This window comes from Myotis nattereri (assembly GCF_964212035.1).
Source record: "Myotis nattereri genome assembly, chromosome: 8".
Lineage (NCBI taxonomy): Eukaryota > Metazoa > Chordata > Mammalia > Chiroptera > Vespertilionidae > Myotis > Myotis nattereri.
In genome coordinates, this window is record NC_138083.1 from 36,979,348 (window position 1) to 36,998,738 (window position 19,391).

Consider the following 19,391-nt stretch of genomic DNA (forward strand, 5'->3'; position numbering starts at 1 on the left):
CACATCCCACACTGGGGATTGAGCCCACAACCTGGTCATGTGCCCTGACCGGAAATAGAACCGCAGCCTCCTGGTTCATAGGTCGATGCTCAACCATTGAGGCACACTGGCCGGGTAGTCTTCCATTTAATTCCACACCCTCCTCCACCACTCCCCTCTCTTAGAAAATGGAGTAAATAGAAGCCTGGTGTGAAGTGGGTTCAGATTAGCTTACTACTCCTTCCTTTGCAAAAAGATGAATACAGAAAGTTCATCCAGGCTTCGCTCAGCACCTGTGGGGAAACAGAAATAAATAAGACACAGGCCTTCATCTCAAGCAGTTTGCAATCTGATGGGGAAGACAGACAAGAACTAATTGTAGCATGAGGCCAGATGAAGTATGAGCTAAATAGAGTTTCAGGCCAGGAGCATAGGAATAACAATTAATTATTGGAAGCTTCATGGAGAAGAGGGTAGACTTTGAGTTGGGCCTTGACATATTTTGATTTGTGGAGAGTGGAAGAAGGGCCAAAGGAGTAGGTTAGCAAAGAAAAGGAGGCAGGAAGGTTTATGGTGTGTTCAGAGTAGCCTGGCTGGATAAAGGGTAGGACTTACCCTGGAAAGTAGTGGGAAATGAGCTGGTCAAGAAAGGGAGTTCCCACCCTAGTCAGTTTGGCTCTGTGGATAGAGTGTTGGCCTGTGGACTGAAGGGACCCAGGTTTGATTCCAATCAAAGGCACATACCTTGGTTGCAGGCTCCTCCCCGGCCTGGGCCCTGATCAGGGCATGTGCAAGAGGCAACCAATCAATGTGTTTCTCTCACATTGATATTTCTCTGTCTCCCCGTCTCTCTTCCACTCTCTCTAAAAATCAATGGAAAAATAAACTCAGGTGAGGATTAAAAAAGAAAAAGAAAGAAAGGTAGTTCCAGAGTAAAGAGACCCAGCTAATCTGTAAAAAGTAAGGCCTTTCAGGCTGAGCAAAAGCTTGGTTTAAATTATGGCTCTGCTACTTGGACAATTTACTTTATTTGTAAAATGGGGGTGATAATATTTACCTTGAAGAGTCATTGGGAAGATTAGTGTTTTTGCAAAATGCCAATGGAGAGCCCTGCATACAGTAGGCTTTGTGTAACTGGTGGCAGGAACTGTATGTACCTTCTTCACCTCTGGTATAACCCCTCCTCCCCTGTGCCCTACCTCCTTGCACCTAATAAGTACGAATAGTGGATTCTTGAATGATTACTATAAGGGTCATGACTTGTGCAAGGAATACTTCTTCCTGTACCAAGGAGAATTATTAACAATCCATAAAAATAAGCACATTTTAAAATTTAATTTGTTTGGCCAAAACCGGTTTGGCTCAGTGGATAGAGCGTCGGCCTGCGGACTGAAGGGTCCCGGGTTCGGTTCCGGTCAAGGGCATGTACCTGGGTTGCGCACATATCCCCAGTAGGGGATGTGCAGGAGGCAGCTGATCGATGTTTCTCTCTCATCGATGTTTCTAACTCTCTATCTCTCTCCCTTCTTCTCTGTGAAAAATCAATAAAATATATTTTTTTAAAAAAATTTAATTTGTTTGAATTGATAATACTTTTATCAATACTTGTATGATTCAAAAGTCAAAACTATTTTAAAAGATATACACAGAGCCTGACTGGTGTGGCTCAGTGGTTAAGTGTTGACTTATGAACTAGGAGATCACAGTTCAATTCCCAGTCAGGGCACATGCCTGGGTTGCAGGCTCGATCCCCAGTAGGGAGCGTGCAGGAGGCAGCCAATCAATGATTCTCTCTCATCACTGATGTTTCTATCTCTCTCCATTCTTCTCTGAAATCAATAAAAATATATTTTAAAATAAGTAAGTAAAAATATTTACACAGAGAAAGTCTTACTCCCCCCTGCTTCATTCATCCCATTTTCCTTCCTTCTTTAGGTAATCATTTAAATTAATTTTTTAGTTGTCTTTCCAGTGCTGCTTTATGCAAACTATGTATAATTCTTATTTTCCCCAATATCTTATATATACTACATACACTGTTCTGCACCTTCCTTCTTGTCACTCTTTATGTCTTAGAGATCTTATCATTTATTAGAGACCTTCAGTTTTTTTGCATAGCAAAGGTAATTATATTCCTGTTACCTTTTATCACATGGCCACTCCGTAAGATTTCCTCTAGCCCCATCTCCTTCCCACCTTAGTCAGGAGATGCTGGCCGGCCTGGAAGCGAAACAGTCAGAATCACTCAGTGAACTGATCACTCTTCGGGAAAACCTGGAGTCAAGTCGCCTGGAAGGGGAGTTGCTGAGGCAAGAGCAAACCGAAGTAACCGCAGCGTTGACGAGGGTGCGTAGGCCTCCCCCTCACCTCATTCTTCACCCTGCAAGCCAGATCCTTTATATTTTTTGCCTCAATCACTAGTCTGTGCTTTTGGGTTCTTTCCCTGCCAGTATACTCTCTATCTCAGAATTAGAATGGTTTTCTGAAGTATAAATATGTCAGTCTCTTTTCTAAAACAACTGAATGCCTTCCTAGCTCCTTGGAGCTGCATTCAAAGCCCTTTGCCATCTGCCTCAAACTGTTTCTAGCCTCCCCTTCATTCCAAATCCCTGTCCTAGCTCCTCATATGCCTTTACTCCTGCCACAAAGCATGAATTGCAATTTCAGTTCCACCATGTTCTTTCATGACTCTAATACTTCATGACTCTAATTCTTTCATGACTCTAACTGCTTCTTTCCTCCCCTTTTAACCACAGACTGTTCCTTATCTCAGTATCCAACCTAATGGTCAACTCTTCTCCAAGCATATTTGATTCTCCCAAACTGAAGCAGTGCTCTCTTTGGGCTCCCAAAGCACTTTGGCTTACATTGTCTAGGATGTCATTCCAGTTGTAGTTGTTTACATCCCGCTGTCTGTGCCTCTATACTGTGAGCTCCTCTTACTCCTCAGTGAATGAAGAAATGAATGAATGAATGAGTGAATGAATGAAAAACTTGGTTATACTGTAAGGGAAGGAATGGAGTGTTAACTAATCTCTGCAAGGAAAGCAGCAGGTGTTGGGGATGTGAGCTGTGAGCTGTTGCAGGAAAACTGGAAGTAGGAAACCCTTTGATTCTCTTTGTTTTTAGGCAGAACAGTCCATTGCAGAGCTGTCGAGTTCTGAGAACAGCCTGAAGGCTGAAGTAGCTGATCTTCGGGCTGCAGCTGCCAAGCTCAGCGCCTTAAACGAGGCTTTGGCCTTAGATAAAGTCGCGCTGAACCAGCAGCTTCTCCAGGTGAGGGAAGCTTTTTCTGATAAACCGGGTAGGGCTGGGCCCTACTGAGGGTAAGCCAGTGACAGAAGCAGCTGTTGCCCATGACAAGGAGGAGTCCTTAAATGGATCAGCTCCCAAATGTAGTCCTGAGATGAGCAGAAAGAGCATTTGTGGTGCAGAGGAGAGCAGACTATAAGGACTGGGCTTAGCCTTTAAACTACTCCCTTCCCTCACCTACAGCAGAACCACCTTGGGGCTTTAGGGTAAAATCACCAGGGCTGGGAAAGAGGACCGTGCCCTCAGGAAGGAAGACTAGGTTTTTATTTATTTAATTTATTTTTATTAGCATAACAATTTATTAGCAAACAAATGAAACGACACCTCTAGATCTCAACCCATATAGGATCTTAAATAATAAACATCACAAACACAGGAAGATTAGGGTTTCTTAAAATAGTTGATAGTATTACAGATGTCTCCCGATTCCTCCCCTTTGTCCCCTTCCACCCAGCCCCACCCCACCCAGGCCTTCACTACATTATTGTATGTGTCTATGGGCTATGCATACATGCATATATATTTTTGGTTAATCTCTCCCCTTCCCCCCTCCCCTGTTCCCTTCAGATCTGTCAGTTTTTTCCATGAATCCATGTCTTTGGACCCATTTTGTTCATCAGTTTATTTTGTTCATTCAGGAAGACTAGGTTTTTATTCCTGTTGCATGAGATACCAGCAATCACCAGAAAAGGATTTGCTGAAGAGCCTAAGTCTCAAAACATCTTCTGTATGGGTTACAAATTTAGCATGTCTCTTTACTACCTGTTCCCTTGAGCCCCAGAAATCTTTGATGTTTTCTTATTCTGAATTTTTTGAGAATAATATTTTGCCTTTTTATCTCTATCCCAAGCATCAGTCCATCAAATACCTGGAATATAGGCACTAGATCAAATGAATGCATTGTCCCCCTCTCTTATAAGCACTCCTGTGTTCATCTTTGGAGAATAGAGTCATATCTCACTTGGATTTCTGTCTCAGTACTTGATCACTAAACTAACCACTTTTCTTTGATGCCTTTCCCTTGTTGGTCAGTAGTTAGAACAGGAGAACCAGTCTGTGTGCAGCAGAATGGAGGCCGCAGAGCAGGCGAGAAACACTTTGCAGGTGGGCCTGGCAGAGGTGGAGAGGAGCAGGGAAGCCCTGTGGGAAAAGAACACTCACCTGGAGGCCCAGCTGCAGAAAGCAGAGGAGACGGGGGCTCGGCTGCAGGCAGATCTCAGGGGCATCCAAGAAGAGAAGGGAGAACTTGAAGAGAAACTAAGTGAGGTAAGAAGACAAAATGCGTACCATCTCCTTAAGGTATAACACGAATACGTGCTCACTGCAAAACACTACAGAGATGATTGAGAAAGTGATAGAGTCTTACTTCCTAGAAATGACCAGTGTTACTAGTTTGGGGTATGTCTTCCAATTTTTAAAGAGAATTCCTGTAGGAATCCTTCGGTGATTCCCCACACTTCCACCCCCACCCCCACCCCCGTTTGTATTAGATGCCTCTCCTGTATGCTCTGGTAGTACCTTGTGCACATTTCAAACACCACACCTTCATACTATATAATAATTGTCTGTTTACCTGTCTCCACCATCAGAGCACAAGCTCCTTGAAGGAAAGACTGTATCTTATTTGTTTTTGTTCCTCCAGCTTATAGTACAGTGTCTAACACATAACGAGCTCAGTACGTTTTTTCTGAACCAATGACCTGCCTCAAAGGTCATCTTTCTCCTCCACCACACATCTCATTGCCATAATAATTACACATAATCTCCCTTCTCAGAGTCCCTTTCTTAGGGCACTGATCACTTTCTTCCTGGTATTATGCATGTGTCTTCTCCTTAAGACTAAAAGCTCCTTAGAGGTAGGTCTTTTGCAGCCCTAGCACAGGGTCTTGCTCAAAGGAGAGCATGCTTCCTGTCTGGGGGCTTGATGGGTTGATAGAGAAATACATTAATGCTACTTGGTATGAGTGGGCAACTCTGGAGAGAATCATGCCCGTGCTGTGAATCTCACCACTGTCTTCCCCTCAGGCACGTCACCAGCAGGAGGCAGCCTCAGCTCAGCTGGAGCAGCTACATCAGGAAGCAAAACGACAAGAAGAAGTGCTGGCCCGGGAAGTTCAGGAGAAGGAGGCCCTAGTTCGGGAGAAGGCAGCTCTAGAGGTGCGGCTGCAGGCTGGGGAGCGGGACCGGCAGGACCTCTCTGATCAACTACTGGGGCTCAGGTAGGACCCAGACCCAGTTCAGCCAAGGGCAGAAGGAGCTTTTCAAGGCAAAGGGTAGCCAAGCTAAGTTCCCTGCCCAAAGTGTATGGGTTCTATATGAGTTATGAATTTGTGATTGCCCCCCTAACTTCTTCAAGTAGCCAGTACTTAGAACCCAACTCCTCTTAAGGAAGGGTAAGGGGCTTGATGGCTAAGAACTCTTTCTGATTCCTGAACCTGACAGCTCAGCCAAGGAGTTCCTGGAGAGCAGTCTGTTTGAGGCCCAACAACAAAATTCTCTGATAGAGGTCACTAAGGGGCAGCTGGAGGTCCAGATTCAAACTGTCACTCAAGCCAAGGAAGTAATCCAAGGTGAGAACCCAAATGGAATGGCCACACATGGGGATGTTGAAAGCCGGGAAGGCAGAGGGAAGCTATTAGAGGTCCTTCTCTAGCCAGGTTCAGGGCTTCTGGGATGGGAGTTGCTCAGAGGTCTAGGGAAAGGAGTTTTGTGTTTATGTTTTGAATTGATTTTTTAAAAAGAAAGATAAGAAGGGAGAGAGAGAGATAGAAGCATCGATGAGAGAGAAACATCAATCAGCTCCGCCTACACAGCCCCACCAGAAATTGAGCCCACAACTCGGGCATGAGCCCTGACCAGGAATTGCACTGGCGACCTCTCGGTGCATGGGTCTATGCTCAACCACTGAACAACACTGACCCAGAGGGAAGAGGAGTTTTGGGTTTTTTTATAATATATTTTTTAAATATGTTTTTATTGATTTCAGAGAGAGAGAAACATCAATGATGAGAGAGAATCATTGATCATCTGCCTCCTGCAAGCCTCCTACTGAGGATTGAGCCCACAACTCAAGCATGTGCCCTTGACTGGAATTGAACCCGGGCTGCAGGCCGTTGCTCTATCCACTGAGCCAAACCAGCTAGGGCTGGAAGAGGAGGTTTTAAAAGGAGGAGGGCAGAGGCTCAGAGATCAGATCCTGTCCCTTGCATCTTAGGGGAAGTAAGGTGCTTGAAGCTGGAACTGGACACTGAACGGAACCGGGCAGAGCAGGAGCGGGATACAGCAGCCAGACAGCTTGCCCAGGCTGAGCAAGAGGGGCAGACTGCCCTGCAGCAGCTGAATTCAGCCCATGAGGAGGAGGTGAACCGGCTCCAGGAGAAATTGGTAGGTGGTGGATGTGGCTAGGGGATGGGAGAGGCCTCCCTTCAGGGAGTGTTCCATCTGCTAACTCTAGATCCAGATATTACTGCTTATAAGAGTGAAATATGTATAAGACTAGCCTGGTTACCAAGGTGCCAACTCCTGCTTCCAGCTTTTTTTTTTTTTTTTTTAATTTTGTTTTTCAAGTATAGTTTACAGTCAATATTATTTTGTACTAGATGCCTGGTGCATGAATTTGTGCACTGGTGGGGTCCCTTGGCCTGGCCTGTGGGGATCGGGCCGAAACCAGCAGTCCAACATCCCCTGAGGGGTCCTGGATTGTGAGAGGGTGCAGGCCAGGCTGAGGGACCCCACCGGTGCACGAATCCATGCACCAGACCTCTAGTATGCATATAAGATCTTTGGTTAATCTCTTCCCGCCCTCCCCTCTCTACCCTTCCCTCTGAGAGTCATCAGTCTGTTCCATGTTCCCATGCCTGCAGTTTCTGCTCCTGTGTTGAGCATCTGCCCTGTGGTGGTCAGTGCATGTCATAGCTACTGGTCAAATAGACGGTTGCTTGGGCTTTTATATATATAAATTACTTTCTGGCATATAGTGGTTAGGCAATCATATATTTTACAGTGTGTTCCCCCATATTTCCTGTACCCACCTGGCACCATGCATAGTTCTTATAACTTTAGTGACTATATTCATATGCTATACTTTACATCCCCTTGACTATTTTGTAGCTACCAATGTGTACATATATATACATATATTTTTAATTGATTTCAGAGAGGAAAGGAGAGGGAGAGAGAGACAGAAACATCATTGATGAGAGAATCATTGATCGGCTGCTTCCTGCACACCCCCTACTGGGGATTGAGCCCACAACCCAGGCACATATGCCCTCAACTGGAATCAAACCCGGGACCCTTCAGTCGCAGGTCGACGCTCTATCCCAGGGGTCCTCAAACTTTTTAAACAGGGGGCCAGTTCACTGTCCCTCAGACCGTTGAAGAGCCGGACTATAGTTTAAAAAAAAACTAGTCGGCTGCTAAGCAACAGGCAGCGGCGGCAAAAACACTCGGCGGGCCGCATGTGGCCCGCGGGCCATAGTTTGAGGACCCCTGCTCTATCCACTGAGGCAAACCAGTTAGGGCCCAATGTGTACTTCTTAATTCCTTCACCTTTTTTATCCAAATCCTCAACCTCCCTCCCCTTTGGCATCCATTAGTCTGTATCTATGAGTCTATTTCTATTTTGTGTGCTCGTTGATTTTGTTCTTTAGATTCCACATATAAGTGAAAACATATGGTATTTGTCCTTCTCTGACTAACTTATTTCACTTAGCATAATACCCTCTAGTTCATCCATACTCTTGCAGATGGTGAGGTTGCACTCTTTTTTATGGCCAAGTGATATTCTGTTGTATGTATTTACCACAACCTTTAATTCACTTGTCTGTTTTGGGGCACTTGGGTTGCTTCCATATCTTGCCTATTGTAAATACTGCTGCAGTGAACATATGGGTGCACATATTCTTTCGAATTAGTCTTTTGGGTTTCTTTGGTCTAGCTCCTAGCTCTTAAATAAAGAATATGTAAAAAACACTAAGAACAGTTCCTGACATATAGTGAACTCTTTATTATTATATGCTAGCTATTATCATTGTTGCGATATGTACAGAGAATTAAATGCAGATCCTGGGATTTAGAATTGGCCCCAGGATGGAAAGGGAGCAGAGGAATGCCTTGGAGACATTCTTGCCCAATTCAAAACTATTTTTCTTTTGTCTTTTAATTATATAATTTAGTCCATTTTCTATTACTGTGATTATAGGTATATTTGGATTTATTTCCACCATCTTATGCTATTTGTCGTGCCTTTTTATGTCTTTTATGGAGGAGAGATCACCTTTCTTAACTTCTTTTAGAGGATTAAATTGGATGATTAAGTTGTAGTGTTTTCTTACCTCTTTTTCTTTCTACTGCTTTGGATGATATGTACTGTATTTTTTATTCTTTTAGTTGTTTCCTTAAATACATATTTATTTTTGGTTAATCCTCACTGGAGGATATATTTCCATTGGTTTTTTATTTATTTACTAGAGGCCCAATGCATGAAATTTGTGCATGGGTAGGGTCCCTAGGCCTGGCCAGCGATCAGGGCCAATCTGTGGGGTGACCAGCGGGGTAATTGAGGGGGTGGGGAACTCCTGCTGGCACCCACTTTGGCTGGCCTGGGGCCTGCCGGCTGGGGCCAGCTCCTGCGTTGAGCGTCTGCCCCCTGGTGGTCAAAACACATCATAGCGACTGGTCATTCCACTAGTTGTTCTGCTGTTCAGTCAATTTGCATATTAGGCTTTTATTATATAGGATTTATTTTTAGAGAGAGTGGAAGGGAGGGGGAGGAGAGAGAGAGTGAAAGAGAGAGAAAGAGAGAAACCTCGATGAGAGAGAGACACATTGATTGGTTGCCTCTCCCATGTGTCCCAATAGGGCAACTGGGGTTGGGGATGGAACCTGCAACCCAGGCACCTGCCCTTGACTGAGAATCGAACCCATGACCTACCGGTATGCTGGCTGATGCTCTAAACACTGCGCCACATTGGCCAGGGCTAGTTGTTTCCTTTAGTATTTTAAAACTAGAGGCTTAGTGCACAAAAATTTGTGCACTCAGGGGGGTCCCTCAGCCCGGCCTGTGCCCTCTCCCAGTCTGGGACCCTTCAGGGGATGTCCACCTGCTGGCTTAGGCCCCCTCCCCAGGGGAACGGGCCTTAGCTGGCTGTCAGACGTCCCTCTGGCAGCCCAGGAGCCTCAGGGGATGTCCACTTGCCAGCGGGAAGCAGGCCTAAGTTGCAGTCGGACATCCTTAGCGCTGCTGAGGAGGCGGGAGAGGCTCCCACCACCACTGCTGTGCCAGCAGCCAGCAGCCTGGCTTGTGGTGAGCAGAGCTCCCCCTGTGGGAGCGCACTGACCACCAGGGGGAAGCTCCTGCATTGAGCGTCTGCCCCCTGGTGGTCAGTGTGTGTCATAGTGACCAGTCATCCCAGTCTTTCTGCTGTTAGGGTCAATTTGCATATTACCCTTTTATTATATAGGATATATACTTAAAATCTCAAGTGGGGTCAAACATATGGTAACAGAAGGAAATTAGACTTTGGGTGGTGAGCATACAATAGAGTACACAGATAACGAATTATAATGTACCCCTGAAATTTATGTAGTTATTATCCAATGTTACCTCAATAAACTTAATTTTTTAAAAAAACCTTAGGTTAAGCCCAGCTGGCGTGGCTGTGGTTGAGTGAGGAGGTCACGGTTCAATTTCCAGTTAGGGCATATGCCTGGGTTGCAGGCTCCATCCTCAGTGTGGGGCGTGCAGGAAGCAACTGATCAATGATTCTCCCTCATTGATGTTTCTATCTCTCTCTCCCTCTCCCTTCCTCTTTGAAATCAGTAAAAAAATATTTTTTTAAAAGCAAACAAATATGATATACTTAGGTTAATCAGTATATTTACTTTTTTCCTGAGTGACATAGGAGCATTCAGAATATTTCACCTTCATTCACTCCTCTCAACCTATGTACAGTTTTTTAAAAAAATATATTTTAATTGAATTCAGAGAGGAAGGGAGAGGGAGAGAGAGATAGAAACATCAATGATGCAACATCAGAACAAAAAGAGACCTTACAGATGTAGGGAATGGGCTAGAGCATTTACCCATAGCTTAAAATTTACATCAGAGATTTTATAGTGGAGGGAAGCCTTATTGTAAAAAATGTGAGAAAGCCATTAGCCTTTGGTCAAATTTACTGAACATTTTAGGAATCATTCTGAAGAGAAACAGCAGTAATATAAAGTTTTCATCCAAAGTTTTAACCATGGTTGAATCGTCATTGAAAATGATAAAATTGAGCCTTAAAAATTATGAGGCATATGTCAAAGTGTATATCCTTATTTGTATCTCATACAACATCTGGTAATTATTATTGGATCAAAGTCCAGCAGATATAAAGAATGTGACAAAGCTTAGTATGCAAACCTTACACAACATCAGAATTCATACTGGGGAGAAACAATACAAATTTAAACAGTGTCCTACAGACTTTAATCAGCATCTGTAGCTTATTCCTCACATTGGAATTCATTCTAGAGCAGGGGTGGGCAAACTTTTTGACTCGAGGGCCACGATGGGTTCTTAAACTGGACCGGAGGGCCGGAACAAAAGCATGGATGGAGTGTTTGTGTGAACTAATGTAAATTCAAAGTAAACATCATTACATAAAAGGGTACGGTCTTTTTTTTTTTTTTTTTTTTTTTTTTTTTAGTTTTATTCATTTCAAACGGGCCGGATCCGCGGGCCATAGTTTGCCCACGGCTGTTCTAGAGGGAAACCTTAAGTAAATGTGAAGAATATGGGAGATCATACAGTTAGACCTACAGCCCCAGTCAATACCAGGGATTGTAATTGGATAGAAGTTCAATATTTATGTTATAGGAGGAAGGACTTTTAAAATATATATGTAATTTACAAAAACCCAAGGAATTTATACTTTAAAATGACTTTAAGATGTAAAAACTTTATCCAACTATGTAATTGCTTATGAATTTTAATGTGTCACTGAATTCACACTAGATAAGTAGCCAAAATGCCTTTCAGTATTGCTCTACATCAGAATGTTTACTACAGTATACTCCAAACTTTAAATGTAGTTAGGTAATGTTTTGTATACTTGAATATATCTAAAGAATTAATGTTTCCATATGTACAATTACTTAGAGTGTTATCTCATTTAAATTGAAAACATATGAAGTATTTTCAAAATAAATTTGATCTTACTTCCAAAAAAAAAAAGAAACATCAATGATGAGAGAGAATCATTGATTGGCTGCCTCCTGTACGCCCCCCACTGGGGATCAAGACCGAAACCCTGGCATGTGCCCTTAACTGGAATCGAACCTGGGACCCTTCAGTCTGCAGGCCAGTGCTCTATCCACTACACCAAACCAGGTAGGGCCCAATGTACAATTTTATTCATGATGCTGGTGATGATAGATATTAAATTCTAAATACTTTCTGGGTACAAAACACCATTTAAAGTGTTTTACATGGCCCAGCCAGTGTGGCTTAGTGGTTGAGCATTGACCTATGAACCAGAAGGTCACGGTTGAATCCCAGTCAGGATAAATGCCTGGGTTGTGGCCTCAATCCCCAGTAGGTAGTGTACTAGAGGCAGCCAATCAATGATTCTCTCTCATCATTGATATTTCTATCTCTCCCTTTCCTTTCCTCTCTGAAATCAATTTAAAAAATCTATCTATCTATATAAAATATTAAAAAATAAAATAAAGTGCTTTACACTTTTTTTTTTCCTATAAATTTGTAGTTTTGTTGTTGTTTTTTTAATCCTTACCCAAGGATATTTTTTCCATTGAGTTTTAGACAGAGGAGAGAGAGAGAGAACATCGATGTGAGAGAGACTCATCAGTTGGTTACTTGGTTGCCTCCCCCATGCACCCGGTCCGGGGCCAGGGATTAAATTTGCAACCCAGGTGTGTGTCCTTGACTGGAAATTGAATCTGTGACCCTTTGGTGAGCAGTGAGCAGGCCAGCACTAACCATGGAGCCACGCCAGCCAGGGCTACATGGCTTATCTTAATCCTCTAAACCAGTGGTTCTCAACCTTTGGGTCTCCAACCTATGGGTCGAGGCCCCTTTGGGGGTCGAACGACCCTTTCACAGGGGTCGCCTAAGATCATCGGAAAACACATATATAATTACATATTGTTTTTGTGATTAATCACTATGCTTTAATTATGTTCAATTTGTAACAATGAAAATACATCCTGCTAATTTTATGGTTGGGGGTCACCACAACATGAGGAACTGTATTAAAGGGTCGCGGCATTAGGAAGGTTGAGAACCACTGCTCTAAACAGTCCTAGGAGGGAGGACACTGTTGTTATCACCATTTTTCAAGATGAGGAAACTGAGACACTGAGATGTGATAGACTTTAACTGAGGTCACACTAGTAGTGTTGGACTAAAGACTAATCCAGGCAGCCTGGCTCCAGAGCCCTTCACCACTAACGGAGGGTGCTGGGTTAGCCTGGGAGATCAGGGAAGGCTTTGGGGACTGGTGGACCTCTGGGAGGACCGATGCCGCGTCCTAGTGCTCTTGTTAATACAGGGGACACCCTCGCTGGGCTCGACCTCACTTTTTGGAAGGCTGACTGCCTCCCTGCGCAGGGGAGAGTGGGCAGCAGAGAGCGAGTCTGTCACCTCAGTTCATTGTTACAACCGTGAACCATGATGTGGTTGCTTTAAAATAACGCATAATCGTAACTTATATTAGGGACAACTACACTTTAGAAAGTACTTTTATGTGTGGCACCATTTGATTTTTTTTATAAATCTCATTTGATTCTCATAAAGTTTGGTGAGATAGGGAAGGCAGGGGTTATTAGCCTTCCTTCACAGATGAGGAAATGGGCTTCGAGCAGTACCAGGTCCTACAGCTGGTGAGCAGTGGACTTACTCTCATCCAGTTCTTCTGCCACCTCTCCTCACCCATTTGGTTCTAACAGTGTTCCTTTGTATGACCAGGAGAAAGAGTGCTCCCGGCACCAGCAGGAACTGGACAAGGCTCTGGAGACCCTAGAGAAGGAGAAAATGGAGCTAGAAATGAGGCTGAGGGAGCAGCAGGCAGAGACGGAGGCTCTCCGGACCCAGAAGGAAGAAGAACGGGCCACGGCCGAGAGCGCCCTATGCCAGGTGGGAGGCTGGATGTCCAGCCTGCGGCTCCCTGCCTGTGAACACTTCCTCTTCCACTCCCCAGAGCAGTACCGCAGGGGCTTTTAGAAGAGTGTAGCCACCCATTTGCTGCGAGTGAGCTGGGTGACAGGCAGCATTAATCGCAGGGCCGGCAGTACGTCATACTTCCTGAGGGAGGCCTGACGTTTACCACATCCTGTCAGCTTGAAAACCAGTGGCAATCTTTGCACTTCCTGGTTCTCAGTCAGTGGGTTCAGGCCTTCCTTTGCCCTCAGCCCCCACCCCAATTGCCGGAAGAGCAATCGAATAGCTGGAATATGCTGGTGGCCTAGCGGCTGAGCATGGTGCCCTCGATCCAACAAGCCCTGCACTCCTGTCCCTCCACAGATGCAGCTCGAAACAGAGAAGGAGAGGGTGTCCCTCCTGGAGACACTGCTGCAGACCCAGAAGGAACTGGCAGATGCCAGCCAGCAACTGGAACGGCTGAGGCAGGACATGAAGGTTCAGAAGTTAAAGGAACAGGTATGGAGGGTGGTCCTGGGCAGGGAAGAAAGGGGAACATTGATTCACTCATGCAGCATTGGCCGGTTCTTTGGCACTTCGGGTCAGGTCCTGTGCTGGGTGGTAACATATGGCAAACATCACGGTGTGGCGCCCAGTGAACATGACAAACATGGTCCCTGCCCTCAAGGAGCTTACTTTCCAGTAGCAGAGACAGACCAGGAGGAGCAAACACAAAATAAATGAGATAATTGCAGGTTGTGATACGTGCTGTAAAGGAAATGCATGCAGTGATATAATTGAGACTGAAAAGTGGCCACTTTGGGCAAGGAGGTCAGGGAGGACCTCAAGGAGAAAGTAACATTTGAGCTGAAACATGAGGTTTAAAAGCCCTGTGAGCAATAGGAATGAACCTTGGGAACATGCTGAGTGAACGAGCCAGTCACAAGAGGCCATACAGTGTATGATTCCATTGATAGGAAATGTCCACAATAGGCCAACCCACAGAGACAGGAAGTAGATGCGTGGTTGGGAGTGAGAATAAGGGATGGTGGGTACAGGTTTCTTCTGGGTGATGACAATGTTCTAATATTGATTGTAGTGGTAGTTGTAAAACTCTGTAAATGCGCTGAAAACGTTGAATTTTACTCTTTAAATGTGTGAATTGTGTGGCATCTGAACTATGTCTCAGGAAAACTGTTAAAAAGCAAAGAAGCCAGCGATTTGAAGAGTAGGTTAGGCAGAGGAAATAGGCGCCATAAGGGCCCTGGGACAGACAGCAAAGGGCGTGGGGAGTTCCAGGACAGAAAGGAGGCGGCGTGGCTGCAGCGTGATAAGCTCAGGGGTGAGTGGAAAGAGAGGCAGGAGCCCTTTGTCAGCCATGGCAGGAGCCTGGATTTGATCAAGGGCAATGGAAAATGTTGGTACTTAGGAAGCAGAGAAGGACATAATTTAATGTGTTGGGGGGGGGGGGGGATATGAAGTAGAAATAGGGCTGTGCAACGGGAGGTTGTTGCGATGGTCTGACTAAGGGACTGCAGCCAATTCAGGAACCCTGACCGAGAACTCCTGGGTGAGCCAGTGCACTTTGTGAGGGCAGCGAGGGAGCAGGAGGTGAGGAGTTGAGGTGGCAGAGCATGATAGACACAAGTTGGATTGCTGGGTCCTGCTTTAGCTTTTGCCACCCCAACTAAAAAATTAGTATTTATATGATTGTGATTTCTACAGTGTGAATTTCAAGGCCCCTGTGAAAGCTTTCCTCTTCTCATAGCTGTCTTCTCCCTTTGCAGGAGACCATTGGAATGCTGCAGGCCCAGCTCCGGGAGGCTCGGCGGGAGCTGGATCAGGCAGCCCAGCAGCACAGAGATGACCTCACCGCCCTCCAAGGAGACAGCAGCTCCCTGCTACAGGATAAGATAGACCTGCAGAAGCAGGTCCCTCCTCCTCTCCCCCAGCCCCCCAGCGCTTCCCTAGCAAAGCCAGGCTGCCCCACTCCCTCCTACAGGACAAGGGGAACCTTGGGAGCTTGGGAGGAGAAGGCTAGGCCCCGGTGCTGAGTGGAAGGTGGAAGGGTTCTCAGAGCTGAGCACGGGCCCCTTGAGCTCTGGGTGGTAATCTTCCTGTGCTGACTGCAGAACTTAGATATTCTCAGGCAGCCCCACTGTCCGTTGTTCTTTTGTCTTCCCTCCTGGTTCATAGGTTGACACTCAACCACTGAGCCACACCAGCCAGACCAGATTGTTTTTTTTATTCTGATTGCTTTTCCTTCTCAAAATCCTATATCAGATGGTGTTCTGATTGTTCATTTTATTTTATTTTATTTTTTAAAATATATTTTATTGATTTTTTACAGAGAGGAAGGGAGAGAGATATAGAGAGTTAGAAACATCGATGAGAGAGAAACATCGATCAGCTGCCTCCTGCACACCCCCTACTGGGGATGTGCCCGCAACCAAGGTACGTGCCCTTGACCGGAATCAAACCTGGGACCCTTCAGTCTGCAGGCCAACGCTCTATCCACTGAGCCAAACCAGTTAGGGCCTGATTGTTCATTTTAAAAAATACAGTCACTATATACTTGCCCGTCACTTTGCCTTTGGGTGTAGTTATATTCAACAAAGATTTTTATTTGTGCCTGAATTTATCCAGCATATGTGAGGCTGGGAGACAGGTGACTAAGCTGAATGGTGTTTGGGGAGGAGGGTAGTTAAGAAGGGTATGTAAGGATTGATTGGTGGAACCTCCAGAGCACTGAAAATGAGCTGGTGATTAAGGTAAACCTTGAAGGACCATGAAGCCATAGGCGAGAATCATCCTCCCTCTGGGCCCCTGCCCTTGGTCCTCATGCCCTTAACTTTTCAGGTGGAGAACTTGAAGTCTCAGCTGGTTTCCAAGGATGACTCCCGGAGGCTGGTGGAGCAGGAGATTCAGGAGAAGCAGAGAGAGGCCCAGGAATGTAGCCGAATTCAGAAAGAGTTGGAGAGAGACAAAGCCAGGTAGGCTAGACAAGCCACAAAGTTGGCTTTTGCCTATCTCTCTCCAGTGGTCACTGGGAGGTTGACAGTTTTTTGCTCAGGTCATCTAGCCTTTCATGTCTCCAGCTGTGGGCTGTATAAGTAGCCAAGGGGGTAGGACACAGACCCTGTCTTCCAAGCCTACACTTCATTTACTTAGTAAATATTTAGACAAATGCATATGTACCAGGCACTATGCCAGGGGTCAGGAAACAGTGATAAACAAGACAGTATGGTCCCCATTTCAACAGAATTTATAATTTTGTAGGGAAGACATTAACCAAATAATCCCCAAAATAAATTATTGCAGATTATGTTCCATGATGTGGAGGAAAGAAACAGGATGCTGAAATAGAAATGGGGCAGGCGGGGGAGGGAGATCTACTTTAGATGTTAGGGAAGTCCTTCCTCCACTGCAGGGTGAAATGGGGCCACCATGCAAAGGGTGGGAGAGTTCTATGCAGTAGGGATAGAAGTCACACGCAGTGGCTCTGGGGCAGGTCAAAGCTGGGGGTGTTTGGGGAACTTGAAGGTGCAGCATGACTGGAGCCTGGTGACTGAGGAGAGAGTGACTTGAGGTAGACAAGTCCATGTCATTCAGGATTTCGTAGGTCACAGGAAGGAGTTTGTAGTTATTTTAGGTTTGGTAGAAAATCATTGCACGGTATTAAGCCAGCAACTCAACATAATCCAATTTATGATTAGTAGAAGGGATAGTGATGACACAAAACATCAGGAATGAGGTCCGATCACCCAGAATGAAAAGCCGCATGTATTCTCAGGGCTGTAGGCGGTTGGGGAGGGACAAATCTTTTCGTGAATGACTCTAGAGGCAGGAAGACAAGTTAGGAGACTAGTACGGTTGTCTAATGAGAGATACTGAAGCTGAACCAGGATAGGGGAGTGGGATGGGGAGGAGAGAAGGGGTTTAGAGGACGTTTAGGAAATTGGAATCAGTTATATGTAGTCATAGATTAGGTATATGTAGGATGAAGGGAGAACTGTGATATGATCAAGGCTTCTAAGTTGGAGTACCAGGTGGATGGAGGTGCCATTCATTCACTGAGCTAGGGAACATAATATGGGTGGTTGGGGAGGTGCAGAGGGCATAGAGCAGATTGGACATGTTGAATTTTAGGTATGATATAGATATTTCTGGAATTTCCCAGAGAAGAATAAAGTATGAAGTTGAAATTGGGTATCATATGCGAGAAGTATTTAGGAGCACTCAGTAAGTGCTCAATAAATAGAAGTTTTTATTACACTGTAATCATTATCATTACTATCTCCATTTTGATTAAATGTTTAGAACAGTCAGATGAGAAGGTAGTTCTTCATTCCCTGAGAGGACGGCCTAGCCCTCTGACCCGTCTCTTTTCAGCCTGACTCAGTCGTTAGTGGAAAAGGAACAGAGACTCCTTGTTTTAGAAGAAGCTGACTCTGTTCGACAACAGGAGCTGTGTTCCCTGCACCAGGATCTGCAGGAAGCCCAGGGCGGGCAGAAAGAGCTCAGTGCCCAGGTACTTCCCACCAGGGATGGGCCCTATTCCCTGGTGGAAGCCTGTCCCTGGAGTGGGAGATGATTGCTCAGAGTTGGTTCATGAAGAGGACCTTTCTCTTTCCTTATTACAGGGCATGCTGGGACGTCAGCAGCCCTGGCAGGAGGGGGAAGCCAGGACTGGGCAGGGTGGGGGTTTGGTACCTGACACAGAGTTTGACCACCTGTGGAGAACCTGATGGCCCAGAACATTGTTCCCAAAGGGCAGAGCTCATGCAGGCCTAGTTCATTCAAGCATGGCTACTCCCTAGTGTGCTTTGTCTGTTTGGCAAGACACAGCAGGGCCATAGTATTACTCCAGAATACTAAGCAGGCAGCAAGAGGACTCAGTCTGCTCAATCCTTGGTGCAAAGGAAAGATGGAACTAGGAGGGGATGAGTAAGAGAGAGACAGAAGACTGCAGCAGATAAGGACCCAGATCCTGAGTTAGACTCCCAGCTCTACTGCTTCCGGGTTGTGTGAGCATCAGTTTCTTCATCCATGAAACAAGGGTGAAACTTGTTAACCATTATAGTTTATGTAAAGTGTCATGAACACAATAAGCATTCAATAAATGATAGCCAGTATTACTGTGACTGGTCTTCTTAGGTTCAGTGTCAGGATTTCAGGCAGAATTCTAATATCAGGGAGTTGACATAGTTGCCAGGGGGACCAGAGGCAAAGCCCATCTGCGTAGCCTGCACTCACGCGTAGGGGTGAGTAGGTAGGCGCGCAGGTCAGATCTTGGGTAGTACCCCTTGCAGTACTCCCTACCTGCCCAGATCAGGTTGGTGCGGGGTTGAGTAGTATAAGACCAGGAAGGGTCTGAGGAGCAGGTATCCACTCCCTGCTCAGGGTGACTACTTCCTCCCTGTAGGTGGAACTACTGAAGCAGGAGGTAAAGGAAAAAGAAGCTAATTTTCTGGCCCAGGAAGCACAGCTGCTGGAGGAGCTAGAAGCATCTCGAGTCACAGAGCAGCAGCTGCGAGCTTCCTTGTGGGCCCAGGAAGCCAAGGAAGCCCAGCTGCAGCTGCGACTGCGCAGCATGGAGAGCCAGCTGGAGGCGCTGGCTGCAGAGCAGCAGCCCGGGCACCAGGCCCAGGCCCAGCTAGCCAGCCTCTGCTCTGTCCTGCAGCGGGCCCTGGGGTCTGTTTGTGAGAGCAGGCCTGAGCTGAGTGGCGGGGGAGACTCTGCTCCCTCCTTCTGGGGTCCTGAGCCAGGTGAGGCAGCCATCCAAGAACTCGGTCCTTTGGGCCAAAGCCAGGCCTAGCTCCCAGGGGAGAAGGAAGAGGAATGCAGTTCCGTAGACAGTATGCCACAACACTAAAGCCAGACTCTGGAATTAACCCAGAGTTTGAACGCCCCCAGCTCTACGATTTGCTAGATGTATGTCCTTGCACAAGTCACC

At 45.8% G+C, this 19,391-nt stretch overlaps 1 protein-coding gene across 1 annotated transcript in view; it reads left to right on the forward strand.

Moving 5' to 3' along the window:
* Positions 1–19,391, forward strand: part of CEP250 (centrosomal protein 250) — a 47,463-nt gene that overhangs the window by 15,066 nt on the left and 13,006 nt on the right. The window contains exons 13-24 of the mRNA XM_081096493.1: positions 2,181–2,325; positions 3,109–3,255; positions 4,327–4,557; positions 5,317–5,510; positions 5,734–5,861; positions 6,506–6,675; positions 13,265–13,432; positions 13,820–13,954; positions 15,223–15,366; positions 16,295–16,428; positions 17,828–17,966; positions 18,861–19,203. Coding sequence (XP_080952619.1) covers positions 2,181–2,325; positions 3,109–3,255; positions 4,327–4,557; positions 5,317–5,510; positions 5,734–5,861; positions 6,506–6,675; positions 13,265–13,432; positions 13,820–13,954; positions 15,223–15,366; positions 16,295–16,428; positions 17,828–17,966; positions 18,861–19,203 — 2,078 coding nt within the window. The remainder of the gene's footprint in view (positions 1–2,180; positions 2,326–3,108; positions 3,256–4,326; positions 4,558–5,316; positions 5,511–5,733; positions 5,862–6,505; positions 6,676–13,264; positions 13,433–13,819; positions 13,955–15,222; positions 15,367–16,294; positions 16,429–17,827; positions 17,967–18,860; positions 19,204–19,391) is intronic.